The 17,480-nt window shown below is 39.2% G+C and overlaps 1 protein-coding gene across 1 annotated transcript; it reads left to right on the top strand.

The window, feature by feature from the left end:
• Nucleotides 1–943: 943 nt before the first annotated feature.
• LOC135463370 (pyrroline-5-carboxylate reductase 3-like) lies at nt 944–8,049 on the top strand. The gene is made up of 6 exons (XM_064740629.1): nt 944–1,046; nt 1,284–1,348; nt 3,646–3,825; nt 5,141–5,353; nt 6,483–6,575; nt 7,350–8,049. Exons 1-6 carry the CDS (start codon nt 944–946, stop codon nt 7,542–7,544), a joined length of 849 nt encoding a protein of 282 aa, XP_064596699.1. The 3' UTR covers nt 7,545–8,049.
• The last annotated feature ends 9,431 nt before the right edge of the window (nt 8,050–17,480 follow it).

The following is a 17,480-nucleotide window of genomic DNA, read 5'->3' as shown; positions in this document are numbered from 1 at the left end:
ATTTTTATTCCCTTCATTAGCTTAACTACGTGTATTTGCCGATTCGCTGATTTACCATCCAATGAACAGGTCATTCATTCCGGTTTATTCAGTTGTCGAGCTTCAGTGACGTGTTTTTGATAGGTTTTTATTTATTTATTTATTTGATTGGTGTTTTATGCCGTACTCAAGAATATTTCACTTATACGACAGCGGCCAGCATTATGGTTGGAGGAAACCGGGCAGAGGCCGGGGGAAACGCACGACCATCCGCAGGTTTCTATCAATAGGCTTTTAAGTCTGAAGCGGACTGTAAGACAAATTAAACAAATCTGTTGTTTAAATTCACACCATACAGTTTAAAGTTGCTTTCAACAAAGGTGCAAAATAAAGTTAGGTAATTTGAATATAATTTGCACTAACATAGAGGAAAACATACCATCTGTGTGAATGAGGATAAATGCCAATTATTACGTATCTAGCCTTCACCAGTACGCATTCTAATTTGAAAGTGCTCCAAAAAAAAAGAGAAATAAATAGACACATAGATAAAAGAAAACGTATAACAAAAATCTCCATCAAAAATAAATTGTATGTGTTTTGACCTGTAATAGCAAAATCGGATATACACGTTTCTTTCTTAGTGTCTTGTTATAGCTTTTACTCACAGATTTGTTACTCTAATGTTCTACCGTCTTGCTCATGTGAATTTCCTGTGTGGTCAATGGAATGTTCAAAGTACAGAACATTTATTCTGACTTATGAGAGACAAACTTACGGACTCATAATTTACAAAGTCCGTCTCCGTCTTTTCAACCTAATCCTCTAAGTAGGTCAAACCCTCACGATCTGTATGTTAGCCAATCAGGGCATTCCGTGGGAAAACATCGTTGACGGTCAGTCACGTGGAACAGACGGTCTGTGTTGTTAACAGATATTTTTTGAAAACAAAAGTTCAAGTAAAATGGCAAGTGAAAAGCCAAGCAAGCTTCCAGACGACATCACTTTAGGTTTTATTGGCGCTGGCAAAATGGGAAAGGCAATCTGTGGTGGCCTAATCAATGCAGGTAACTTCTGTCCTTTGTGCTGTTGTTGTCGTACTACTAGCTACGTGTAACCTACATGTACCAGTATATAGGTTGCCATTGTGCTGTGTTCGACTTGAAAATAATGGCTGTTCCTGTGCAGATCTGTTTACACGCTTCTTCTGCAATAGCAAAGGTTTTATTATTTGTTCAATATCTGCTTTTATTTGTCATTAATACCGTTTTTTTTTTTTGTTTTTGTTTTGTTTTTTTTTGTAGGCATGGTGAAGCCCAGAAACATTTCAGTTCATGACCGGAATACAAACATGTTGGATTCTATCAGGGTAGGTATATCGAGTTCTAGCATCATAGCGATAATGATAATCTGTTGTACAGTGCGTAAGATCTATCACAGGTCGACCAAGTTTATAATGTGTCTGATTCCATAATATTAGCCAGACCGCTTCGGTGGCTTCAGGGGCCTCCGTGGCTCAGTTGGTTAGCGCGCTAGCGTAGCGTAATGACCCAGGAGTCTCTCACCAATGCGGTCGGTGTGAGTTCAAGTCCAGGTCATGCTGGCTTCCTTTCCGGCCGTACGTGGGAAGGTCTGCCAGGAACCTGCGGATGGTCGTGGGTTTCCCCCGGGCTCTGCCCGGTTTCCACCCACCATAATGCTGGCCGCCGTCGTATAAGTGAAATATTCTTGAGTACCGCGTAAAACACCAATCAAAAAAAAAAAAAAAAAAAAAATCGGTGGCTTCATGGTTATAGATTGTTCGCCTCAAAGTCGGTAGACCCGGGGCCCTGGATACCCCGGAGACCCAAAGACCCCGAAGACCCTGAACCCAAAAATCAAAATGGTACTTGTTGCAGCCTCACTTGGCACTCAGTGCTAAGAGGTTAGAACAAGGAAACATCTAGGACTAGGGCCATATCTAGGAAAACATTAAAGGTTCTGATCTTCAACTTTGGTGATGACATTGTGACTGTGTATAAAGAAATTTTAGAAATGCAATTCGAAATGATGCTTTCTAAGATCTTTTAAGTTTGTGAATGGAAAAAATTTATATGAAAACTTTACTTTTTATTGGTAAACCATCATATTTTTGTTTAATTTTGTGTTAGTTTTAATACAGCTTGTTTAGCATGTATAGTTAGAGCAGCCAACAGTTTGGGAACCCCAAGGTTTTCCAGAGCAAAAGTGATACTAGATATGACCTTGAAGACTGGCTGGCCAGGTGTTAGGATAATGTGACTAGGTGGAGTGTCATGTCTGGTGTCTCCGGCATGATGCTTCAGTGGTGCCACTTTGGCGGCATGGGCTTGCCATGCTACAAGTAGACACAATATATGTAAACACACCTAATGACTCCACATTGTCATATGACTGAAAAATTGCTGAGTAAAATTGATAAACCCCATTAATTCAGTTCGTTCATTCATATGTTCATTTATTCATTCGTTCATTTGTTTATTCATATGTTCATTCATTCATTTATTCCTATGTTCATTCATTCGTTCATTCATATGTTCAATTATTCATTCATTCATTCATATGTTCATTCATTCATTCATTTATTTATTTGTTCATTCATATGTTCATTCAAATGTTCATTCAAATGTTCATTCATTCATTCATATGTTCATTTATTCGTTCCTTCATTCATATATGTTCATTCATTCATTCATATGTTCTTTCGTTTTGCCATTTACAAGTAGCATTGTTGACTGGCTTGTTTGCACCCAGAAGCCAATATTCCATTGCACTATCAGAAGGAAGAATGCTTTTGTCAGATTAATAAGTGGGAAAAAATGGCATTACACTGTCCATACTTATACACGTGCTATGACATAGCTACTTCCTTAACTACACGCAGCTGTTATTTTGGTTGGAGTTTTGGTGGGGGGCGGGGAGGGGCACGGGTCGAGCATGGGTGACAGGTTTAGAGGTATGCTAAGTTGCATGCCTTTATGTATGTTCATTGGGCATAGCCTGTCCTAGCCTCCAGAAAAGTGCCCTAGTGCATCGATTTTAATGGAACTTTAATAAAACAAATTTTTCTCACTTCTTAATTTCTTTATAATCCCTATCTTGTTCCTTAGGCAGAATAAGAAAACAAAGAATTCTGTACCAACCAGCAAATCTTTTCTTGTGCTGAACAAAGAATTTTTTTTAAATGATGTCTCTGCTAGTCACACTTACTGTAAGACACTCTACTGACCGATTGACTTTATTGAGAATACATACAGAAACAGTGTCTGTGTGCATATTTGGAAAAACAAATTGAACTTTCTAATCTCAAACTTTAAAGGTGACATAAAGTTTATAAAAAACAGCTGGAAATGATGCTTTCTGAGAGCTTTTACGTCTGCAAATGTAAGAAATTTGTATGCAATTAAGACCTCTTATTGGTTAACCATCCCGATTGTCTTCTATTTTTTTGTTAGTTTTATTATTGATAAGTTTGGGTGACCAATAGTTTGGGTGCCCATACGTTTTCCAAAATGAAAATGGCTCTATGGGTATAGCCCAGAGTGGATGTTGCTTTCATTCATATCCGTCTGACCCTTAGGCTGAGTATCAGGGACAAATCTGCTTCTTTTAAAAGTTCTTTATCTTTAAATATCTGGTACATTTCAGGGTTTGGGCGTGACTATTGCCAAGGACAACGGAGACGTTGTCAGGAGAAGTCAGTTTGTAATACTGGCTGTGAAGCCCCACATAGTGCCCATAGTGCTTAAAGAGATTAACAGAGTTGTCGAACCGAATAATCTGATAGTCTCCATAGCAGCTGGTGTTACCATAGCAACCATTGAAAATGTAAGTATTGTTACTTGCCTTAAAAACTGATCAAATAAAATGCATTTGAAGAGGCAAGTCATAAAATATCACATACAATTCTACGTGTACCTTCCCAAGAAACACCTTGATAACACCAGTGGAACTTTCAGAATTGTGTAAAATGAGGGCTTGGATGAAAATTTTATGTCAGATAATTAAAGATGACAGATGAGAATAATTTCTTGACATGATGGTATAACCGGAAAGTTTCAATTCACTGAATGATGTTTATTTATTTATTTGATTGGTATTTTACGCTGTACTTAAAAATATTTCTCTTATACATTATGGTGGAAGGAAACCGGGCAGAGCCCATGGGAAACCCACCACCATCTGCAGAAAGCTAACTGACCTTCCCACGTACCACTGAATGATGTGTATTTCCCCTGGTCTCATAATAACCTTTTCTAGTCACATCTCAGTAATGAATGAAAAAACATTATCAATGTAACAATGTTCTTTATTTCTGAATACCATTTTTTACATGAAATGTCAGGCTTCCGTATCTTTCTAGGAATTGCTATTTGGCTGTGTCTGCAATTTGATTATGAAAAGCTGAAGACAAAAATAACAGTAATATTGTATGAAGTAAGCTGAGTATGTAAAAATGCATTTTCAGATCCACATAATGGCCTTAAGATGATACTTTTCATTCCAAGTCTTTTTTTTTTTATCAGAAAGAAATCAATCTTCACAAAAAGCTCTTTTATAGGTGGCCCGTGAGGCCTCCGTCTCTCAGTTGGTTAGCACGCTAGTGCAGCGTAATGACCAAGGAGCCTCTCACCAATGAGGTCGCTGTGAGTTCAAGTCCAGCTCATGCTGGCTTCCTCTCCGGCCGTACATGGGAAGGTCTGCCAGCAACCTCCGGATGGTTGTGGGTTTCCCCCGGGCTTTGTCCGGTTTCCTCCCATCAAAATGCTGGCAGTTATCGTATAAGTGAAATATTCTTGAGTACGGCATAAAACACCAGTCACATAAATAAATAAAATAAATATAAGTGACTATATTAACGATGGATGAATCAATCAGAATCAAGTAAAACATGTCACGTGAAAAAGGTTTTTGTCCAATGACAACAAACCTTGACAGTATCATCAATATTGCCTTTTTTAACTTTCCAACAATAAAAAGTTGTACAGTGTATTTCACTGATGGCCCTGGGTTTCCCTAGGGCTCTGCCTGGTTTCCGCACATCATAATGCTGGCCATGTCGTATAAGTGAAATATTCTTGAGTACAGCATAAAAGACCATTCAAGAAAATAAATAAATAAATATTTGACTGGTTGATTGCAGCTCCTGCCAGCAAAAACACGGGTGATACGAGTAATGCCGAATACACCAGCCCTGGTGCAGACAGGTGCGGCATACGTGTCCCCGGGGACCTCTGTGAAAGAAGGGGACGTGGACCTAGTGGCAGAGATCTTTAGTAGTGTGGGCATATGTGAAGTGGGCAGAGAAGAACTGCTGGATGCTATAACAGGTCTCAGTGGCAGTGGGCCAGCTTATGTGAGTAGTGGGAAGCAGAGCTTTTGGCCTTGCTGTTTTATTTATCTGGCGGGGCCTCCGTGGCTCAGTCGGTTAGCGCGCTAGCGCAGGGTAATGACCCAGGAGCTTCTCACCAATGCGGTCGCTGTGAGTTCAAGTCCAGCTCATGCTGGCTTCCTCTCCGGCCGTAAGTGGGAAGGTCTGGCAGCAACCTGCGGATGGTCGTGGGTTTCCCCGGGCTGTGAAATATTCTTGAGTATGGCGTAAAACACCAATCAAATAAATAAATAAATATTTATCTGGGGCCTCTGTGGCTCAGTTTGTTAGCGCACTAGCGCAGCGTAATGACCCAGGAGCCTCTCACCAATGCGGTCGCTGTGAGTTCATGTCCAGCTCATGCTGGCTTACTCTCCGACCGTAGGTGGGAAGGTCTGGCAGCAACCTGCAGATGGTCGTGGGTTTCCCCCGGGCTGTGCCCAGTTTCCACCCACCATAATGCTGGCTGCCGTCGTATAAGTGAAATATTCTTGAGTACGGCGTAAAACACCAATCAAATAAATAAATAAATATTTATCTGGGGGCCTCTGTGGCTCAGTTTGTTAGCTCGCTAGCGCAGCGTAATGACCCAGGAGTCTCTCACCAATGCGGTCAGTGTGAGTTCAAGTCCAGCTCATGTTGGCTTCCTCTCCGGCCGTACGTGGGAAGGTCTGCCAGCAACCTGCGGATTGGTCGTGGGTTTACAACCGACGCATTTTTTTGCTGATAGGGTGGGTTAAATTAGAATAAGAGCATCTGTTATTTTTTTTTTTTTTATTATTCTTTTTTTGTATATTGATACAATGTTCCAATAATACAGTTTGAAAGTGAAATGTCAGAAACAATGATCTACATGAAGAGTACAAATGTTCAAGAAAATAGCGTATAGAGACTTGTAGCCACTGTCCAATACTTAAAACACATACATCTGTGGTATTTAACTGTTTATCTGTTTGATATATGACTAAAAATTGATGATGATTTTAGAATATAAGGCAGTCTGCTGTAGGATTTTTTTTTTTTTTGGGCTTTAGGATTTAGAAAAGGAATATAGGAAAGTTTACATATAGAGTTTTCTCCCCTTAGCCATGAAATCCGTGCCTTTATGTTACAGATTTATGCTGCGATTGAGGCCATGGCAGATGGAGGCGTGAAGATGGGTTTGCCCCGAGATATGGCTCAGCGATTGGCTGCTCAGACTGCCATGGTAAGATGATTGACAGGTGTCCAGAGACATAGGAAATTGGTGGAGACTTGGAAAAGCTTACTTGTTGTTTCAGTTCGTTGGAATTCATGTATTAGAAAGCAGCCATAACTGATAGTATTTGACTAAAGAAACTGTCATGAGGCATGTGTGGCCGAGGTGATTAGCACGCCAGAGCACGCCCAATGACCCAGGGACCTCTCACCAATGTTGTCATGTGAGTTCAAGTCTAGCTTAGGCAGGCGTCCTCTCTGGCCTTGAGACATGGGAAGGTCTTGCAGCAGCCTGCTGATGGTCACGGGTTTCCCCCACCAGGCCGCCATGGCATAGTTGAAATATTCTTCAGTACAGTGTAAAAGAACATGCATATAAATAAATAAATAATACGTAATGTAGGTTAGTTCAGGGTCATATAAAGTGTAGCTTGATGCTGACTTTCAAAAATTCGCTGAAAGTGCCTCTTTAGGGGAAAATAACCCAAAATTGACCGAAATAAAATCTCATTTTTCAAAAGAGCACTTTTCGATAAAAAATGCCTCCTGCTTTGTAACACCAAGATTGATGGCTGATGGACTGCAGAGGATTCCCCCCTCTCCCTCTACCCCCCCCCCCCCCCTCCAGTCTTTTGGTAAATAAGTGTAAGTTAGATGGGTTTTACAATTCTTTTTCAATAAACTCTTATATATTTTATATACTTTATATTTTTTGTTTATGACCAAAATTTGTGTGGACCAAATTTACGCGATCTCTAATTATGCATAAAATTTGCTTTACCAGGGTGCTGCTAAGATGGTTTTGGAGACTGGTAAACACCCAGGGCTTCTAAAGGATGAGGTCTGCTCACCAGGGGGTACCACTATAGCTGCGATGCACCGACTCGAAAAGGGTGGATTCCGGGGAGCATTGATAGATGCCATCGAGGCAGCGACATTGCGATCTCAGGAGCTGGGAACAAAAAGCCCTGGAGAATGATAACATTTATACGTAGGAAATCTAGTCATCTTGTCCCATGAGTTATTTTCATGAGTTATCAGTGGTAATTTTGGAGCAAAACTTGGTTATCAAGACAATCCTGTTAGTCATTGCCATCCTGAGAGGTTTGATAAAATTACCAAGATCAGGTTCCATGTGTTGGTAAATAACCATTGTAAGCTACATGTATCAAATTGGTTTGTTAACAGACCAAGCGTAGTGGTCAACAACCAAAATTCGTTTGCTGCATATCAGATGTGTTGGTTTATACCAAATCTAGTGTAAAGCTACACATACCAAATTGGTTTGTCCCAAACCAAGTGTATTAAACAAACCGATTCATTCTATGAAATGTGTTGGTTTCTACATGTACCAAATTTGTTTGTTATCAGACCAAGTGTATTGGTCAACAAACCATAACTTGTTTGCTACAGATGAAATGTGATGGTTTATACCTATGGGATATCAGCAGGGTTTCTTCTCCCAACAGTGGCTTTAGTGTGAATTAGGGCTTAAACATCATAAGTCTTTCATTGAGGGACGCCAGACATGTTACGTGCAGCAGTCTAATGTCTGACGTATTTGGTCTACCCGAAGTGACATCGCAATGTCGACGCTGCATTGGAACGTCCAGCGTCACTGATATGACGTATTATGTCCCACTGCGGACTTCTGCCGGTATCCCATTCCAGGTTACAACTAAAGAATTAGTGGCTTTTTTATCTCACAATGTGTTTTGGTAAGTGAACCAAGTGCATGTGTATGTTATCTCACAATGTGTTTTGGTTAGTGAACCAAGTGCATGTGTATGTTATCTCACAATGTGTTTTGGTTAGTGAACCAAGTGCATGTGTATGTTGGTTATCTCACCAAATGTTTAGGTAACTGAACCATGTGCATATGTATGTTGGTTATCTCACCTAATGTTTTGGTAACTGAACCAAGTGCATGTGTATGTTGGTTATCTCACCAAATGTTTTGGTTACTGAACCAAGAGCATGTGTGTGTTGGTTATCTCACCTAATGTTTTGGTTGCTGAACCAAGTGCATTTGTATGTTGGTTATCTCACCAAATGTTTTGGTTACTGAACCAAGAGCCTGTGTATGTTGGTTATCTCACCTAATGTTTTGTTACTGAACCAAGAGCATATGTATGTTGGTTATCTCACTAATGTTTTGGTTACTGAACCAAATGCATGTGTATGTTGGTTATCTCACCAAGTGTTTTGGTTCAAACCATTGTGAACGTAGGTAACAAACAATGTATGTGGTTTAGCAAGTCAAGTGTTCTGTTTATATCAGACTAAACTTATTAAATTCTACAGGATTGCTGCAATATCTCAGTATACAAACCGTTGCCAGTCAATTTACAAAATTTTCACTAACTTTAGATACCTCCTTAAGTTTTCCCATGTAGTTACATGGGAAATGTATATCTGCATATATGTATGCCTGGAGTAGGTATATACATGTATTTTTATTTATTTTATTTTTTTTAGCCCTGGGCCAACCTCTGGGTTATCTCCCTGTATTCACAACCCATGACAGTTGATTTCTAGCTTTTTTTTTTGTTGTTTGCTACCATTCTTTATGACTTGGAATTCCTGTGACTTTGACATTCTGAGTTTTAGTAGTCCAGATCTACCACAGGGCTTGCTGGCTTTGAGGTCTGGAAAAGGTGATTTCAGAAGCCAAATGTTCACCAAAAAGTATTTAGTGTAGCATACTGTAGAATGGTCAAAATCTGAATGATAAGTGAAAGCTTTAGATCATATCGTGGAGAGATTCATTCAAATTTTGAATATAGATTTTATGATATCTGTCTTCAGTGACAAAGATTGAAATAAATAAGATGGTTACGTCAAATATGTCAAATTAAGTAGCCTTCCCGGAAAAGGCGGTAATGCCTGTCAGCTACTTTGCAGAAAAAGAGTTATTTGTGAGATAGGTTCAAAGCTAATGTTTTGTACATTGTTGTGAATTCAAATTGGGAACACATAAGAGGTGATATACCAACAAAAATCTCTCTTAATTAAAACGCAATTTTAAAATATTCGCTGTTCTGGATTTTGAATTTGAATTTTGAAATGCGGAATCGGAAAACGGTGCAATTTAGAATCGTATGTTGTAAATATCCATGAGAACAAAACACGTCCTAGTATTCATTGACGGACTAATCAAAGTTCCATTAGGTAAAGTTTCGTTATTTTTCGCCACAGCTGTATACCTATAACAGATTTTATTTTCTAATTAGATTTTATACCCGATATCATGATGAGATATTGTCGGATAATATTCTGTGTAACAGCTGTGCCGACATTTTAATAACATGTCAGGTCTTCGAACAGCAGCCCTATGAGTCATTCTGTCCGTGCATTGGTTTGTCAGTCAGATATTCGACATCCTATCTTCCAAATACAAATCATTCTCTTAACGATTGTCCTGTATGCAAGGCGATGTCAACTTAAATTGTTTGTGGAATGTCGCAGTCATTGCAAATTTGCACATGTATAATTCAGTGATTTTTACATTAAAGAAGGAGAAAACATAAAAACGATACCAAAATCAGATGAAAGAGCGTCAAAATTTATTTGCAATTATGGTCTTTCATATTTTTTTCGATTATTTTTCTGGAGAAAAGAATATTTGGACATTTTTTTCTATGGTGGGTACTAGTGCTTGGGCCACCTTTTGGTATTTATCGTTGTTACATAATAATGATCTAAACAAGGATGTCATGCATGTCTAATAAATTTATTTGAATGTAAAATTGTTGCTTATATCCAAACATATGCATTTAGTCTGAATACTGGTAATATTTACGAATATAGTGAAATATAAATAAGATCAGAATCCAGGTTTAACACATTTGTTGGCTTGAAAGATCACATTCTAGGGCAAATATATATTTATTAAAGATGTGTTACATCCTGATTTATAACATTGTTACACAGGGATTTATAACATTGTTACACAGGGATTTATAACATTATTACACAGAGATTTGTAACATTATTATACATTGGACTGTACAGTGTATACAAAACGTGGTCCGAAATACCCAACATACAAAAAGTATTTTGAGTGTCTTATTCTCCAAAAAAAAAAATCGAAAAAAATACTGAAAACCACATTTACGACCAATATTTTTCACATTCTTTCATCTGGACTTAATGTATTTTCCATGGTTTTTCCACCTTTAAACCGATGTAAATATTCGGTTTTGACGTTGTCATTATTGTATTCCGATGTAATTGGTATCACGGTGTGAACCCTTGTGTATATTCAGTGAATCTCACTATGAAATAATATATATGTACCGGTATATACCAGTATAACAAAGTTTGCAGTTGTGTTTAATTTGATACTTCAAAATTTTCTGCTCAGCACCTTCTGCTGTATATTTAATATGGAAATGAACGTCTGTGGCGACAGAAATATGTGGGTAACGGACCGTGATCTAGTGGTTAAAGGTGAAAGCCTTTCTATCAATCGCCAGGACACACGAGATGCGGGATCAAACCCGACCTTGGACATGGAATTTATAGATTTCCCATTCTCACCAATTATGGTGCACGCTTGTGTGGCCGTTTGGGCAGACTGACGTTAGTTGAAGACCACCTGACCTCCACTAATGTGGCGTTCATATCAGTTTGTCATACGTGGAAAAGTTCGTCAATAACTTGCCAAAAGGACGCTGGTTTAGGACGGGCACTCCGGTTTCCTCTTCCCACTGGCCACCGTTATATTAGTGGAAAAATTCCTGAATGTTGCATAAAATAAGAATAAAAATAAATCATTTAAACAAAGTGTGTATACTTCATATTATGAAAAGCATGAACGGCGAATTGTTCCCTGAAATAGTTGAGGCTTCACCTGTGTAATTTAGACCCAGTCCTCATTCCTACCTCTGGCGACGTTTCGTGGTCAAACTGCTAACGTACTACTCATTCATTGCAATTGAACAGTGACCAATTCAGCTTGGGCCCGAAACGCCATTGTTGCGGAAAAATTATTTCCCCTTGTGGAATAACGTGGCCCTTCCCGGCTCTTGTTCTTGTCTGCAGCCCATCGGCACATGGCCAATAAAGCCACAGGATCGAATCCAGCTCTGCCTGATTCGGCTGTGTCTTATATTACATGTACTTGATTATGTTGCAATGCAAAACTGAAATAAATAAATGAATATAAAAGAATTATACCACAACTGGGGAGGTTGTGGCATTACGAACAGAGCGTCATTGATCTGGTTTCGTCCTTCCGTTACCTATTATAAAACACCCATTATCTTAGGAGAGCGGTAATGTGTCACCCAATGGGTTTTCCATTTTACTCATTTTACACCGGGACTTGGTTCAGTGGTAAAGGTTGCTAAATAAGATCTGAGATCTGTTTCATTCTTCCTACTGCATCATCTGACTTGTCACAAATGTTAGGCAACCTTTGTTGGCCTTAATCTACTGATCACCATTGTCACTGTGTCTCAGGGTTAAAATTTACTCTTTGTTTCCTTCAGGAACTTGAAGTTCCTTTAGGTTCACAAAAATGTTCTGTTCCTCAGTTTTGTTCATCGTTTGCCCGTGTTGTAGTAAATGTGATCAACAATAGTTGCCTAACATGAAAGCTTTTCGTGATCGGTTGAATAAGTTATGTGTTAAATTGTGGAATGAGCTGTTAATTACGTTTGCTATATGTGTTGAACATCTGGATATAATCCTGAAAAGATCGAAAGAAAAGGTTGACAGATTGTACATGTATTTTATGTGTCCTTGCCATATTTGTACTCTGGAGATGCAACTATAGAATGTAAGGACCAAAGCGTGTATTATATTATGATATGTTGCCTTGATCTGTTACCACATACGGCAGTGGTACAAGTAATGAATATTTTCTTGCTCTCAACAACCGAACAAATAGAAATGGTAAAGACGCAGTTGCAAAAAAAAATTCGCAAAAATGTCTACAATCTTACAGCATATCATAATATGACGTTCTGGTGCAATGCTTTCTCTTTATAGTCATGTCATAACGAGATGAGGCCGGGTCCTTCATGAGAGTCAGAATAACTGGTACGCCCCTCTGTGGGTGGAGAAGACCAGTAAATCGTACTAGAAGATCAATTGGTCATTAGTTACAAGAAAAATGAAAATAAAAGATCAGTAGACCCATTTCACAGCCCTTGGGCTCTAGTTACCTTATGTATACTTTAACTTTGGCGCCAGATTCAATTTTCGACACTGCAACAACTAATTTGAGACCAGTAAAAATACTGGCTCAGTTAAAATCTATACTGGGTATTGTGTGACAAAAATTATAAAGCAACGATTAGTTGTAGTGATAAATTTTACACACGGCTGAGTCATCTGTCTGACACTTCCTGGTAGAACAATGAAGCTCCCACCTGTTCCACCTCGCCTTCATCACACTGAGATTTTTTGTCTTCAGTGTTTTAATGTGCTAGTGGTAAATCAATAGATTAGAAAAAAAAATGAACTTAATTTTCCGTTATGTCGCCGTACATTTAGGCTCAGTTTCACAAAACGCCGTTTATCAATTTTTCTAGCATAACTCTTCTCTTTCTGTGTGAATGTTCAACCTACGGACGGTAATAGGTTTCCCCCGGGCTCTAACAGGTTCCCTTCTAGCCTAATGCTGACCGCCACAGTATAAGCGAAAAGTTCTCATATAAGGCGTAAACCTAGAGGCGAATAATTAAATGAGCCTGTGAATGTCTAACGGACAAAGGATTTCCCTTGTAAGTGTATTCAATAACAAATATTCCTTCGGAACTGTTTCAGTAGATTTGTCAAAGGTTACGTGAAACGTTCGTTTTAATTTCCTAATATATGTAGTCTAGGATGGGTCATGACATGCATGTATAAATGTATTTTTAAAAAGCTCACCCTTCTGCTTATGGTGTTAATTGGCATTTGATCAGAGTTTGCCTATAAGGGCCCAGTGATCCGTCTGGAAATTCATTGGACTGCAGTCGTGGTGTCAATGGTCTCGCGTTTCCAGTCATCTCATCGATGACATCCTGTCTGAAATTTCCGAAATTTGACAGAAAAATACGTACAAAATAGAGGGGTTCTAAAATATGCTTGAAAAGTGAAAATTTTTCATTTTTATTCATTTGGTAAAATTTTCATTAAAACCAAGGTCTTTGTTTCAGAGTTCCATCTCCTGTATCCTTTAATGACGAAAGTAAAGGTAATAGACGAAATAAATAATAGTAATGGTAATAATAAACGAAAGGATAGTACCAGGGTATGATGAAACCCTGACATGATGTTACCTCATGTGGATACATGTACGGCTTTGTGTGATTTAAATCACTATGTCTCGTAAAGAAAGCCATTCATTTTAATACACAAAAATGCTAATTGTATTTATAAAATGTGCGTACGTATGCGTGGAATAAAATAAAATGATATATTTCTAAAATAAATGAACATATATATTTATTTAAAAAGTGAACGTGTTTATAAAGTAAATATACTCTCTTGATCTTAAAACACAAATTAATATTGAAATGTCAACATTTTCTAAGTGTTAAAATAATACAACATATGTAACATGCTGTAAAGGCCTTAAAATGTTACAGCCTGTTTCCAGGTTGTACCTATAACATGTTTTCTTCACAATGACAGGCCTTCTCAACGCTGAAAGGTTTCATCGACATTGGAAGGTTTTCTCCACGCTGGGAAGATTCCCCACACTGAAATGTTTTCACCACACTAAAATGTTTTCACCACACCACAAAGGTTCTTTCCATATTTGAGAAGTTTTCTTCACACTGACAGGTTTCTCCACAATGAAAGGTTTCTCTATACTGAAAGCTTTTTCCACATGGAAGGTTTCTCCACATAGCTAGGCTCTATCCACAATGAGAGGTTGGTCTCCTCACGGGGAGTTTTTTTTTTAAACACTAAGAGCAAGGTTTTCTCTACACTGAATAGTTTATTCTACACTGAAAAGTTTTCTACTGACAGAAAAGGTTTCCCTTCCGGGTATTCATGTTTTCTTCCTGGCTGAAAAGATAATTTCTTGATAGTAAGATGGTTAGGTTTAGGAAACTGTCGAGAAACCGCAGGAAACCATACCACCTTCTTAGAAAAGGCAGCACAGCGAGGCCTGCGGCTGGAGGAGAATTCGAACTCTTAACTGGAAGGACTCTAGAACTTTTGCCTGCTAAACGCCGAGTTATTTAATTCAGGGGTATATTCTATCAGTGCAGATGCCTTTGTGGCCTAGTGGTTATAGCGTACTAGCGCAACACAACGGCCCAGGACCCCTTCACAAATGTGGTCGCTGTTATTTCAAGTCCAGCTCGCGCTGGCTTTCTCTCCGGTTGTATACGTGGGGTGACCTTCCAATAACCCGTGGAAGTCGTTGGTTTAACGTGGCTCGGTCCGGTTTCCCCTCACCATAAAGCTGGCCGCTGTTGCGTAAGTAAAATGTTCTTTAGTTTGGCGTAAGGCATGAATGTAACAAGTAAATCCACTAGTACAGTTACACGGTTGCCGTGGTTGCTAAACAGAACAGATAAACGAATAGACTGTATAAAGGGGTCATATATTCTTCAGGCAGTCGTGAACACTTCCTTCTCATCAGATTAATATTTCGTAATCGTCATGCATGAATGACTAATTCTTATGTGTGAAGGTAATATGCAAAACTGAATTAATACCTTATAATCCAGGTAATATGGTGCTAACCACGACATTGTTAACCCATCTGATTAATTACTTCAAGTATAATTAGTTATAACGCATGTAACCTAGACATGCGAAGTCGGCAACCGGGGTCAAAACCGGTCGGGTCATAGCAAGGACTTAGCATAGCAAAATGGTAATGTACTTGTTGCTGCGCTCATCCCTGAGAGGCCAGACCAAGAAAACAGGAGCGGTCGGCCCGTTGTCAGTATAATGTGACTGGTTGGGTGTCATGTCTGGTGTCTTCGAATGATACTTCAGTGGCGGCAGGACTTTGGCGACAGCGACTCGCCCTGCTACAATATATACATACAGACATACATACATACATACATACATACATACCAACAAAAAATCTGAACATGTATAGGCTTTCTCTCCGGTTGTACATGGGGAGGTCATATAAGAGATATATTCTTGAGTATACGGTGAAAAACACAAGTGAAATAAATACATAAATATAGTACCTTTTCATGTATCCTTGATACTTTGTGTTAAACTGACACTTTGAGAATTACAGCTGTATTCTAGAACATGCTGTGCTCTCTATATTTGCATTAAAGTGTATAAACTTCTCCGGTAAATTAATTTATAAGAAAAGTTGACATGTTCACAGGATCACTCATGCGTGTCTGACGCTAAAGTAATGGTGTCTCTTAACAGACGTAAAACTGTTCAACTCGGCTCCGTTATTGTCTGACGAGCCACGCTGATTTGTTTTTTTCTTTCTCTGTCTTTCTCACTTGTTCGTGATATGTCTGTAGTTTATTTATATGTATCATTATGTTGAAATAAAAGCTGCTGACGACATGCACATGCCGGCCTCAAGCCGGAAGCTCAGGAATTGATTCGATTGAAACACTGCGGACTCAAAGACAAAGAAAACACTAAAAAGAAGTACATATGAGATGAAAGACAACTAAAACTGTCCAGCAAAATTGTGGGATTTATTGTTTTTAGAATTCGTCCGACCGAGGAAACTTGTGTTTAAAGATCAGATTCAACGGTTGTCTGTTGTGACCCATAAGGTATCAGTTACGTCACATCTATACTTTTTGCCTGAAATAATTCGTTTCAAGATCAGATCAGCGAATGCATTCATAGATCTATATGTGTATGTTTTTTGAATGATGAAATGTAGCAGTCTAATGTGTGTTAAGCAGTAAAAATCTTATGTGACGTCACTGGTCCGATTGTGGTGGCTCAGTTGGTTAGCGCGCTAGCGCATTGCAATGACCTAGAAACCTCTCACCACAGCGGTTGCTGTGAGTTCAAGTCCAGCTCATGCTGGCTTCCTCTACGGCCGTGCGTGGGAAGGTTTGCCTCTAATCTGAGGATGGTCATGGGTTTCCCCCGGGCTTTGCTCGGTTTCCTCCCACCATAATGCTGGCCGCCCTAGTACAAGTGAAATATTCCTGAGTACAACATAAAACACAAATTAAATAAATAAATAAGTAAATAAATAATAGATTATAGACTAGATATTTGTGTTGTCTCTTGTCGAACTGTTAATTGTGTACCTCAAAAGCTTCCGTGCACGTTTTGCTAATATACGCCAAGTGCTGGTGTACGGCAAACGAATGTGTACAATAAACGCTTGTGTTTGTCTGATGGTTGTGTAGCGCTGATAGAGGCATATTTCTTGTTTACGCTCTAATGCATTTAATTGTATGCATACCAGACATAATGAGTCAACCACATTCATGGATGAGAGCGTAGAAGCACAAACTGATCGGAAAGAGGTCGAGCAAAGGCAGTGAAATAAATGTTGTTTCTTCACATAACTTATATAGTTGTATCAAACACTAGCGGTAATTTAACACGCTGAACCGTAACTGAAGTGGCGTGATTTCATTCACTACTGCAGGATACACACATGTAATATTTGTGCCCGCTAAATTAAGCAAGCATGTGGCACGTTATTATGAAAACGAACTCATCCAGCACAGATTTTATTGGCAATACGCTTGAATCATACGCTGTTACACGTGTAACTTAAAAAACGCATCGGGGCCTCCTTGGCTCAGTCGGTTAAAGCGCTAGCGCAGCGTAATGACCCAGGAGTCTCTCACCAATGCGGTCGCTGTGAGTTCAAGTCCAGCGCATGCTGGCTCCCTCTCCGGCCGTACGTGAGAAGGTCTTCCAGCAACCTGCGGATGGTCGTGGGTTTCCCCCGGGCTGTGCCCGGTTTCCACCCACCATTATGCTGGTCGCCGTCGTA

Source organism: Liolophura sinensis, chromosome 3 (assembly GCF_032854445.1).
Source record: "Liolophura sinensis isolate JHLJ2023 chromosome 3, CUHK_Ljap_v2, whole genome shotgun sequence".
Taxonomy (NCBI): Eukaryota; Metazoa; Mollusca; class Polyplacophora; order Chitonida; family Chitonidae; genus Liolophura; species Liolophura sinensis.
This window is presented reverse-complemented; position numbering and strand designations above follow the sequence as displayed.